At 38.1% G+C, this 13,112-nt stretch overlaps 1 protein-coding gene across 3 annotated transcripts in view; it reads left to right on the top strand.

Moving 5' to 3' along the window:
• NECAB1 (N-terminal EF-hand calcium binding protein 1) overlaps positions 1-13,112 on the top strand; it is a 322,496-nt gene that overhangs the window by 250,017 nt on the left and 59,367 nt on the right. For all 3 annotated transcript variants that reach the window (XM_075582919.1, XM_075582920.1, XM_075582924.1), the window contains one exon: positions 12,732-12,868. In XM_075582919.1, the coding sequence (XP_075439034.1) occupies positions 12,732-12,868 (137 nt within the window). The remainder of the gene's footprint in view (positions 1-12,731; positions 12,869-13,112) is intronic.

Raw genomic sequence — 13,112 nt, 5'->3', positions numbered from 1 at the left:
TTTATTATTGTGCTTGACATTATATTATGTTCTTTGTTTTTAATATTTTTATTTTTATTCTAATTTTTTCCTTTTTCTTTTCAGTCTATTATATGGTTAATCATAATATATGTGTTGTTTGTTGTATTCCAGACATGTTAGAGTTAATATGTTCCAATTCATGTGTTCATTGTTATCTGCTGTGTCTGATTTGGATTTGTCCAATCAGATTTGGCTCACATGTATATTAGACATGTCTGTCTCCTGAACCATATACTCTTTGATAAAGTCCCCTGTAGGGATGAAACGCGTCAGAGTGGTTCTACTATGATGTCCAGCCTTTTTTTGCAATAAAGAATATTTTTATTTTACAAGCTTGTAGTGGTACTAGGAGTAGTGACCATTCGTTCTTCCTACTTCTGAGGTCTGGACTTTGACTGGGCCAACACCTTGATTCTTTACTTTTTCAGCCATTCTGTTGTAGATTTGCTGGTGTGCTTGGGATCATTGTCCTGTTGCATGACCCAATTGCGGCCAAGCTTTAGCTGTCGGACAGGTGGCCTCACATTTGACTCTAGAATACTTTGCTATACAGAGGAGTTCATGGTCGACTCAATGACTGTAAGGTTTCCAGGTCCTCTGGCTGCAAAACAAGCCCAAATCATCACCCCTCCACCACCGTGTTTGACAGTTGGTATGAGGTGTTTGTGCTGATATGCTGTTTTTGGTTTTCGCCAAACGTGGCGCTGTGCATTTTGGCCAAACATCTCCACTTTGGTCTCGTCTGTCCAAAGGACATTGTTCCAGAAGTCTTGTGGTTTGTTCAGATGCAACTTTGCAAACCTAAGCCGTGCTGCCATGTTCTTTTTAGAGAGAAGAGGCTTTCTCCTGGCAACCCTTCCAAACAAACCATACTTGTTCAGTCTTTTTCTAATTGTACTGTCATGAACTTTAACATTTAACATGCTAACTGAGGCCTATAGAGTCTGAGATGTAACTTTTTGCAATTTCTCTGAGCATTGCACAGTCTGTCCTTGGGGTGAATTTGCTGGGACGCCCACTCCTGGGAAGATTGGCAACTGTCTTGAATGTTTTCAACTTCTGAATAATCTTTCTCTCTTTAGAATGATGGACTTTAAATTGTTTGGAAATTGCCTTATAACCCTTCCCAGATTGATGGGCAGCAACAATTGCTTCTCTAAGATCATTGCTGATGTCTTTCCTCCTTGGCATTGTGTTAACACACACATGAATGCTCCAGACCAGCAAACTGCTAAAACTTCAGCTTTTATAGGAGGTGGTCATACTTGCTGATGAACAATTAATCAAGGGCATTTGATTAGCCACATCTGTCTGCTACTTAGCATCTTAATTCCTATGGAAGCAGTAAGGTTGTACTTAGTTTTTCACACATGGCTTCTCCATTTTGGCTATATTTTTGTTAAATAAATCATGACACAGTGTAAAATGTTATGTGTTGTTGTTCGTCTGAGGTTGTATTTATCTAATTTTAAGACCTGCTAATGAACAGTGGGGGGGGTCCTTTAAAAATAATCTTGAACCAAAAAAATGTTTCGCCCGCGATGCCTTTTTTTTTTTTTCCTGTGCTACGCTAAAAATATTTAAGGGGTTCCATTCTGTTTTATACAATATATAAGGGTTCCACGACTAACTTTAATTAGGAAACACTATGCTAAAGTATTATGCTAAAACAGTTTTACTGAATCACAGATTAAACTGTCGGTTCAGGCCCAGCATCTGAGGAAAATACACAAGCATCTCGCAAACACTCCGCATCTTAGTCCATACATGCTGTAATGGGCCATCGGATTAACACAGCGGGAGCCCTGCATTTGAATGGGACTCGCAGCCCGGTAGGATTCACACAGCGTGAGTCCCATTCAAATGCACGGACCCCCGCTGTGTTAATCCGATGGGCCATTACAGCGTCTATGGACTATGCTGAGGATTTTCCCCGACATGTTCATGGAATTCTTAAGAATCTGGGCCAAAACCGACGGTTTCATCTGTATTGTGGGCCCAAAAGTCCCGCTATATAACATTCTGCCAAAGTAAATGGGATTGTGGTTACGCATAAGTGAAGTTAGGTTGCGCAATGCAAGACTGTTTGTCAAGTTTGTGCACCAAGAGTTAGTGAAAAAGTAGGCAGGGTTATGTTTGTCGCCAATAGTCAGTTTTGCCAAATGGATGCAAGGTTGGAACTAATATGGAGCAGCAGCCTACCCTGTCATTATTCTATCTACATATCCTCACCCAGCCTGCACTGCCCCAGCACCCTGAAAAGGTATTAGATACTCTGCACAGCCATGTGTATATATATATCCAGCTTGATGTAAACTCCTTTAGAGTCAGGCAAGGAGGGTTAAAGCTAGAACGGAGTATTATGATATTATAGGCATTACTGAGACATGGTGGTATGAAACTCATGACCGGGCAGTACATTTACAGGGTTATTCCCTTTTTTGGACGGATCAAGCAAATAGAAGTGGTGGTGGAGTATGTTTATATGTTAAATCGGATATCAACTCTATCATAACGGAAGATATTTATTTATGAAGGGATTGATGAAAATGTTGAGACTTTGTGAATAGAAATTAGCAGTGGAGGTAAAAGTTTAAAACAAAAGTATTTATAGGGATGTGCTAAACCACCAAATATCTAAGAGATTGAGCAAGCCAAAATAGTTTTGCAAACGGCAGTAAAACTAGGTCATGTTTTCATAATGGAGGATTTTAATTATCCGGATATAGACTGAAGCAATAAGATTTGCAGTATAAGTAAATGAAACCATTTTTGGGGGTGCTAAAAGACAATTACATGACCCAGGTTATTGAGTAACCAACCAGGAGAGGGGCAATACTGGATTTGGTCAAATCAAACAATTTAGAAATAATAACAAATATTCAAGTCAGGGAACATTTGAGAAACAGTGATCATAACATAGTCTCATTTGAAATAAATGATCAAAAACTATATTATACGGGTTCAAAGGAGGACTATATTTTAGAAAGGCAGATTTTATGAAATTGAGGAATAATCTATAAGGAATAATTTGGGATTACATTTTTGCAGGAAATAATGTGAAGATCATTTAAAATTTCTAGATAAATACATTTATGGGTGTATACCCGTGGGTAATAAATATAAAAGAAACAAGTCTAAACCAATGTGGCTAAAAAAAAAGGAAATGGAAAGGAAGAGGCAGGCATTTATATATTAAAAATCAAGGACAGAGGCATCAAATCAGAATTATAAGAATTGTAACAAATATTGCAAAAGGACAAGCAGACTAGCAAAAATTGAACACGAAAAATGGATTGCAATAGAAATTAAGATGAACCCTAAAAAGTTATTCAAGTATCTTAATAACAAAAAGATTTGAAAATAGAATATAGGACCCTTTCATTGCAAGATGGGCAGGCAAATTATTGGAGATAATGTTAAGCTGGATGTATTAAATAAATTATTTGCCTATGTATTTACTAGAGAAGAATCAATTGCAAAGATATTTCAACATGAGGAAGCCACTACTCTATATTTACAAACAATTGGTTAACTGAGGAAGAAGTGTATAGGGGACCTGATCAAATTTAAGTAAATAAGGCACCTGGCCCCGGTGGCATACTGTACATCCAAGAGTTCTTAAGGAGCTAAATTCACTAATAGCCAAACTATTATATTTAATATTCAAGGACTCCTTTTCCACAGGTTCAGTACCACAAGATTGGCGTAAAGCAGGCGTTGTGACTATATTTAAAAAGGGAGCTACAGTGGATCATAACTGGGAAATATTACCAACCGATAAGCATGACATCAATAGTGGGAAGCTACTTGAAGATTTAGTACGGGATGATATTTAGGAATAAGTACAGGTGCGCCGACGAGTATTCTAAAACTTGCCTTAAACTTGCCTTGGAAAATCTGGGGCTATCACCAACAAGATCCAGGTACATGCTGGGTACATGCTGGGTACATGCTGCAACATTTCTGTGACATTTCTGCAGAGACTAATGGTCCATTGTATTAACACAGCAGGGGTCCTTGGCAGTCCCCGCTGTTAATCCGATGGGTCATTAGTCTGTCTGCAGAAATGTCACTGAAATGTTGCAGCATGTACCCAGCATGTACCCAGCATGTACCTAGGTCTTGTTGGTGATTGTCCCAGATTTGTTTTAGAATACTCGACGGCACTACAGTAGGTGAGGTACAATAAGTAGGAATTTAGACCAGGGTAATGCAGTTTATGTTGTCTACTAAGGTTTGGCAAAGGCTTTTGCTACTGTGTCACAGAGGAGGTTAGTGTACAAAATAAAGGAAATTGGTCTTGGTTACAATATTGGAAACAAAAAAACAGAAAATCCCAATGCTACATCCAACATGACAAACCATATAGATAAATACTTATCTGTATCTCTTCTCATAAGTGAGGGTCATTTCATTAAATTCTTTGTCCAAAGCATTGTAAGCTTGCAAACCATGTTGAGGTGCGCCCCTTTTTCTGCAAGTCCTAACACTAGCTCTGTGAACACTTTCTGTACCTATCTAATGGAGGAAGAAGAAGTCTTAAGACAGAGGTCATTCACAGTGGCATCATTGGAAGTAGCAAACTGAGCACATCTGTGGTCTTCCAACATCCGGGGACTGCCGGAAACTCGTCCCCATTATTGAGGAGTAGCAGAGCTGGCCATCCCCTGGCCAACATGGAAAATTCAAAATGACTACTAGGTGATGGATCGCACAAGTGGCCAAAAAAAGCTGCAATGTCACTGGCAGATGACATCCCGACTTTTTATTGGTGACCCTGCCGCCATATTTGTAGTATTTTCATGTCTATTAAGAGATTGAGGGATATTCTAGTAGCTGCAATGTGTGCAAATCCATGCGGAAGGGGTCCTTTCCAATCAGATTTGCATGTTTTGTTCTTCTGTAAGTCTTTCTCGCTTGTCCAAACCATGTGGAAAAAGCTTTTTTAGAAGAGTTTATTTCCGGGTCGGCAAAAAGTCTAGCCCTGTTATTTCATGATACAGTACTTCTGCCATTGCAGGGTTTCACCATGCAGGAAGATAATGATAGTTGTAGTTACCAAAGCATTGTGCACTGTATTATAAAGGTTTAACATGCAGAAGCAATGTGATCAGTAATTTAACATTTACGTTGAACTGTAATGTATTTTATTTTGCTCTGTTGAGGAATTCTCACATTGAGTTTCAATGTGTCATGCAGTATCACACAGCTGAGGCATACAATGAAAGCTGACAGGTTTACACCACGTACAGTAAGCAGGTCATGTAATGTGCTTGAATCCAATGCTAAATGTATGCTGACACTTCCACAGTGTATCAGGGTCTGTTCCCACATAGTGATAGCTATAATGTTATGTAAATAGAAACACACTCATACCGCTAAAAATATTACTCTACTACTATTTTTGTCCCACTTTTACATGGTCAACAAGTGCCCCCCTTATTTCTGGTCCGTCATTGTATTGTATTGTATGTCTTTATTTATATAGTGCCATTAATGTACATAGCGCTTCACAGTAGTAATACATGGGGTAATCAAATAAATAACAGATAATATAAATAACAGATCATGGGAATAAGTGCTTTAGACATAAAAGTAACATTTCGGAAGAGGAGTCCCTGCCCCGAGGAGCTTACAGTCTAATTGGTAGGTAGAACGTACAGAGACAGTAGGAGGGAGTTCTGGTACGTGCGTCTGCAGGGGGCCAAGCTTTATGTATCGTGTTCAGAATATCCACAGTGCTATTCATATGCTTCTTTAAGCAAGTGTGTCTTAAGGTGGGTCTTAAAGGTGGATAGAGAGGGTGCTAGTCGGGTACTGAGGGGAAGAGCATTCCAGAGGTGTGGGGCAGAAAGTGAGAAAGGTTTAAGGCGGGAGAGGGCTTTAGATACAAAGGGGGTAGAAAGAAGACATCCTTGAGAAGAACGCAAGAGTCTGGATGGTGCATAACGAGAAATTAGCGATGAGATGTAAGGAGGGCAGAAGAGTGTAAAGCTTTAAAAGTGAGGAGAAGAATGGAATGTGAGATGCGGGATTTGATCGGAAGCCAGGAGAGGGTTTTCATGAGGGGAGATGCTGAGACAGATCTAGGAAAGAGTAGAGTGATTCTGGCAGCAGCGTTTAGGATAGATTGTAGGGGAGACAGGTGAGAGGCAGGAAGGCCGGACAGCAGGAGGTTACAGTAATCAAGACGGGAGAGAATGAGGGCCTGAGTCAGAGTTTTAGCAGTCGAGCAACAGAGGAAAGGGCGTATCTTTGTTATATTGCGGAGGAAAAAGCGACAAGTTTTAGAAATGTTTTGAATGTGAGGGGCGAATGTGAGAGAGGAGTCGAGTGTGACCCCTAGGCAGCGTGCTTGGGCTACTGGGTGAATGATTGTAGTTCCAACAGTAATGTGGAAGGAGGTAGTAGGGCCAGGTTTGGGAGGAAGTATGAGGAGCTCTGTTTTAGCCATGTTGAGTTTAAGGCGGCGGAGGGCCATCCAGGATGATATAGCAGAGAGACATTCAGAAACTTTGGTTTGTACAGCAGGTGTAAGGACAGGTGTTGAAAAGTATATTTGTGTGTCGTCGGCATAGAGGTGATATTTAAACCCAAAAGATGTTATTAGGTCACCTAGAGAGAGTGTGTACAGAGAAAAGAGAAGAGGTCCCAGGACTTTGTATACTTAAGTTTCAAGCATGTTTTTATTAGAGATATGCTGTACACAACATTGTTTCCTGCTGCATAATTAAGTCTAATTCATGGATGAATTGACATATTAAATAGCTCAATCTAAATGTTCCAGAGAGCAAAACAGAATCTATTTGTGGTGAGAAACAATACTTGACATGTACTTCCCTGCAAGGTCTCTTTCAGCCGTAGTGCTCTGTATACAGAGAGACTTAAAAGTCAGCATCTGACAAGGGGAACTGTGTCACTTAAATAAAAATGCTTACACTTTTTCACACACTGTAAGAGGAAAGGCTGGCAACATTTTAAAGAAAACCCGAGTGGCTGGATAAAAGATACCTTTATTCGTTAACAGTTCGGTTTTTAGACCCAGACCTTATTAGTGACTTAAAATCAGTTACCAAACAAATACCCAGACAAGTTTATATCATGTTAGATGCTTTTCAGGTGGTAAATGCCATACAAGGTTAAATACATGTTAAATCCAGATTTATCTAGGGGAGCGGTTTTTAATTTAAATTGTATTTTCTCTTTTGAAATAGTAGTAATACTGTTTAATCTGAGTTAATTATTATAATTGGTGCAAATCTAAAATGTTAGACAATTGATAGAAATAAACTGATGGCATATAAAGACCGCATGAACCACGAAGTCTGCCTATATTCCCAAGGTGCTGTATTGTAATATAATAATGTTCACTGTATACCACAATCGTGTCTGGTTTGAGTTCAGCTGTGACTGAAGTTCCTGCTCAATACTCTGTATAAGCCAATAGTGGTGTGGATTCCCTACATCGACTGAAGTACAGTAGCTCGCATTAGAAAATATTACATTTAAAAAGGTGACACTGTCATTTCCCAAAATCCCTGGCTGCACTGGAAGTACTGTATGCCAAGAGGTAATGGTGAAAGGCGGGGATTGCAGACCTGTATGAGACATGTGAATGTGATCACAAGTTATATTTTTATTTGTTGTACATTTGAAATTGAATAAAGTAAATATGTGACACTGGTTAACGATGTGTAGAAAAAAGAAATAGTTAGATTGTACATGTTCATATTGAATTTCTTAGATCCCCTGATATTTGTATGGTGTTTAATGAAGTAGAATTTTTGTAGGGAACATGTTTTAGAATTTTGAATAAAGTTGTTTTCATTTATTTTCCACATTTTAGGTTTAGGTTAGTTTGTTATAGAAGTTGGAAGTTGGAGTAGGACAAAAGCCAGTATTTATGAGGAACTAGTCTAGTGATTCCATTTTAGGCATTCAGTCCTCCCCAAAGCAGCAGGCTAATTCATTACAGCTGGATCTCCGACAATGAAAAAAAAATGCTTAACTGTCTGGTTCATAGCAGATTTTAGAGACCAGTATTCATCCTTCTTCTCAAACACTCGGCTTTCCTTAGCATGGGTCTCCAAACAAGCAAATATTAAAATAAAAATTCTACCAAATCTCTATCATTGTCACGTATGTACACACGTGACAATCATATTTATGGGCACATTTATCATTTATGAGTTATCGAACCTGTTCCAGTGTTAAGTCCCAAAGATGTGCCCCCTTATTGAGGTCATGTACCTTAATTGATTAATAATTAGCATATGGGTAACTTTATAGTCATGATTTTTATTAGTGAACATGATCTTAAAATCATTTGATAAAGAAAACAGTTTTATATAAAACCAGCATTAACAGGAGTCTTAATAAACTTGGTAGGATAAATACTATGTCCCAGATGAACAGAAGTCTCTTTACTACGTAATGGGCCATTATCAAAATCAGTAACGTCTGTTATTTTTCCCAGAGGTTACCGCATCCACAAAGCTAAATAAATGGCTTAAAATCATGTTAAGTTAGCGCAATGGTGCGTTAACTTCAAATAACACGGGTGGCATTAAGCATGTTTACGTAAAGGTGGTGTTACTTCCATCCAGACCCTGAAATATGCTAGTTTGAATGTGCAAACTATATGCAACTGATTTAAAGGAACATATTTCCCAGGTATCTCAAGTGTGTTCCGTTTTATTCACAGGTATATCTTAATACCCTCTCCCTCTTCTGATTCCGGGTCTGGATGGGAGTAACTCCCACTTTAGGTGTAATTTAACTAGTGTCCGATTAAATCTCCACTTTAACAGACTTTTGTGGCTAGGCGTTGTTAGTGGGAACGCTTCGTTTGCATAACATTAACACTAACGTCTGTTATAGCTAATGCAGTGTTCTTTCTGGCCGGAAACATGACTTAACGTAAGTGAGCTTTGAAGATGCCCATTAACACTTAACGATGTGTTAACCTAACCTAGCACTTTGTCAATTCAGTAACTGACCTCTGTGGATCTGGACCTATGGGGCTTATTGATTAAACTGTGATAGTGCCGCGTGGTAACTCCTATTGAAGTCAATGGACATCTCTGTGCAATAGTCCCCATTCGGCACTATCACAGTTTACTGAATAACGCCATATGGAGCATATGATCCAAAGCAATAATGGTGCAATTCTGTAGGCAAAAAAATGTACCTGACATATCAAAGAAAAAATCCCATTGCTTTCAGGTTATTTCTTTGATACATCTCGGGCTGTTTCGTTGACCTAAATGTACCCCACTTTTGCCTTGATACAAAAACATGTATGGAGCTTATGTGTGAAGGTAAAAGTGAATAAACATACAGATACCCAGCAAGCTCTAAAAAAAAAAAAAAAATTACCACATTACGTGTGTGTGTGTGTGTGTGTGTGTGTGTGTGTGTGTGTGTGTGTGTGTGTGTGTGTGTGTGTGTGTGTGTGTGTGTGTGTGTGTGTGTGTGTGTGTGTGTGTGTGTGTGTGTGTGTGTGTCAATTGGAGTGCTAGTGAGCGTGGCTAAATGTATACAAAAAAAAAACAAAGAAGCCCAAAGCTACATCCAATATGACAAAAAATATATATTGAAATACCTCTATATCTCTTGGAAAAAAAGGTAATTTAGTTAAACCCTTTGGCCAAAGCATTTTAAGCCTACAAGCCACATCAAGGTGTGACCAAATATTACAGGTCCTAACACTAACTGATTAAACATATTTGTCTCTATAGTTAGTGGAAGAATGATCACATTGGATCTGTCACAACCAGCTGCATGAAAGAGAACTGCCTACATGGAAATTGGGGAGGGGCGAGCTTAAACCCTGGGAGGGAGGAGCCACTAGCCTCCAAAACAGCTGAAACGAGCTAGACAAACTTAATAAACACACAGATACCCAGCAAGCTCTAAGAAACCACAAAAATTACCACAAAATACATATATGTATATAAGTGTCAAATGGAGTTAACTAAATTACCCTTTCTCAAAAGATATATATATAGGTATTTCACTGTATATTTTTGTCATATTGGATTAGCTTTTGGCTTCTTTGTTTTTTGTTTAAGGTAAAAGTGGTACAATTAGATTCCATTGAAAGCAGACGGATTCTTGTTTCTTTATTGCACATGAATATTTTTTTTTTACTTTTATTTTTATCCCCAAGTATTACGCCAATTGATGCAAGGAGTAATTTTCAGTTTAGGTGTGCCAGTTGTAGGTGGTGCCCCTTTTTGCACGCGGCTAATTCAAACACAATGGTGTTTGCTCCCCCTGGGGGGTTGTGTGTGTCCCGGTGCAACATACCAGTGGGAGCATTAACATCTGCAAGACACTTTGCCCTAGCTTTGCTCCATTTGTGTCAACAGTACTTGCAATTCAGGGAGTGTAAGTAGGAAGACTGGAAGAATTACATGACATAAAGTAAACATGGTATGTATCTTATTCTGTCTTTGTCTCACATTTTCCAACCTTAATCAGGTTTAAGTGGGTGTAAATGACCCCAGCTTCAAATATATAAACTAGTTTCTCTTAAATTTGATGCAACTGTAAGTAGTGCAGTAGGTCAGAGAAAAAAGTTTTAGTTTTTTTAATTATCCATATATTGTATATGTGGTTGGTTCATTCTCGGCAACCCCTTTTCTTCCTTGTACCAGTCTTCTGTAAGTATAGTACATTAGTTTGTAGCAATAACAAGTGATAGAATGTGAGCATGTTCCCTTTTGTCACTTTGGATGCACTTGTAACAGGCACAACATGACATAATACAACATTGGCTGACTAGGAAGCAGTAACCTTACTGAGTGTTTGAGGTATGGAACTTGCTATCAAGCACTTTTCAGTTTTTTGATCATTTAAAACATTGACACATGGTGTATCAAAGAAACACATCTAATGGCTTTCACTGTATTTCTTTGATACATTTCATGCAGCTTTTGTCCTACAATGACATTACTTTCATTTGTAGCAATGCTGTGTCTGATAGGAATTGAGCATGTGCACTTTTGTCATTTTGGATGTCACAACATGACACAATACAACATTGGCTGACTAGGAAGCCGCAAACCGAGTATCTGAGGTCTGGATTAACGATCAGACACATTTCAGTATTCAGCTGAATATATAAAACTTTGAAATTATGTTATTGTATATTGCAGTTTTTTTAAATTGTCTCTATCTAAAACCTTTGTTCCAATGTACTCTGTTCCCATGTTATTCCTGTTTCTTTTCTAGATAGTATAAACGGGCAAAAACGTGACACAGACGGCCAGATTCACAAACCTGTGTAAATTCACTTAACGTGGTATTAACCTGACTTAACATCACATTAACTCTAACAGTGCATCTTCAAAGCACAAACACATAACATTAAGCCTCATTTTCTCCTAGAAAAAGTATAGTGTTAACTATAAAGGACGTTCGGAATAATGATATGGAAATGAGGCGTTATCATAACATCGTCGATCCATTAAAGTCTGTTTAGGGTAAGACCATGTTATGCTACAATAACAGGACATTAACGCGATGCAAATGAGATGTGTTTTCGTAAGTTGTTATTGCATAATCTGTTCCTGCTTTAGGTAATGTCACATTATGAGCTTTGTGGATTTAGCCATTAGAAAGCACCGTAATACCAGTTTCAACAAATATTTAGCAAAAAAAGTTAATGAAAATGTTGTAAATATTTGCATGAACGAATGAAAAAATTGACATTTTTTAATCAGTGACTCAACAAATAGATGTTGCTCCAACATTTTGACATTTTCTTAAAGCAGCTGTCCAAGCTGCCGTTTTTTATTTTTATGTTATTTTTTTTTCACTTTAATATGTGCATTACTACAATCCACACAATAATAAGTCATTAGCTAAGTTGCTGATCGATCCGATCTCCTGTCATTGATCAGCGAAGATTTGGCTCGAGGGTTCACTAAATGGCTCAGTGCAGCCAAAGAGGATCAAAGATGCAAAGTTCTGTGGGGAAGATCATGTGACCAAGCAGACACTAGATACAATTGGTGCACTGCTAGAGAGAGAGTAGGGCTCAAAGGGGGTGTGCCAGGGCCTGTTTGAGAAGAGGAAGGGGATGTGACTTTGTAAATGGTTTCTATAGAAACAGAAATGCTTGTTACATTATAATACATAAAAATGGAATTTAGAATTGTTTAAAAAAAAAAAAAAAAAAAATGCTGTATTTTCTCATAGTACAGAACTGATGTATTAACAAAAACACACATGTAGCATATTGCTTGGTCTGCAGCTTAAAAGTGTGTGGGAGCTTTCATGGAGCACACTGGGACAGAATCACACATCTACTATGTATCCCCTATACAAAAACAATTCTTGATTTAATATTTGCGTGGTAACAATTCAACTAGAGTGGTCTTCATTTTATATATTGTACTACTTCTAACTGTCACTGTATTTCTTGCTTTTAAAATGTTTGCCTCTTACAACCCCAGCCTTGTTGAAAAGTAACTGCAATAAAATGACTGTCCATTTCTTTTTACTGGTTAAGTAATTTATTTATAACAATACTGGTAAATTAAACTATGTAGTGTTCATTAACAAACTCATAACAGCTGCAGTATACAGTACATTGTAGCATTCTATACACTTCAGTGCACAGTATAGTGTGTGAATAACTTCATGTGATTACATTCCGAAAAAACTATTTTTCTAAGTGGTATTTGTTTTTATTTCAGCACTATCAAAAAGCCTCTAAATTGGAACAGTTTGTGACGCGCTTTTTGTTGAAGGAAACGTTAAATCAGCTGCAGTCTCTGCAGAATTCCTTAGAATGTGCCATGGAAACCACTGACGAACAAACGCGTCAGGAAAGGTACGTTTTGGGGAGTAACTCATCAAGGACCGCTTGGAGAAAATATTTAAAAAGCTTCATGTTCATCTTGATTTATTTTTTTATGCCAGTGTACCAAGTTACTTTGTTTTTGGTTTGCTCTGTGTCTATGTCAGCTTATGATTTGCTGAGTGCCAATAGGCATTGCATAATGAACGTACAATAACAGGATGTGTCTGTGTTAGTGTGCATTATTCTTAACCCCGTAGCTTACTTTATTACATTT

This window comes from Ascaphus truei, chromosome 2 (assembly GCF_040206685.1).
Source record: "Ascaphus truei isolate aAscTru1 chromosome 2, aAscTru1.hap1, whole genome shotgun sequence".
Taxonomy (NCBI): domain Eukaryota; kingdom Metazoa; phylum Chordata; class Amphibia; order Anura; family Ascaphidae; genus Ascaphus; species Ascaphus truei.
The sequence above is the reverse complement of the archived record's forward strand: the minus strand, read 5'-3'. Positions and strand labels throughout refer to the sequence as shown.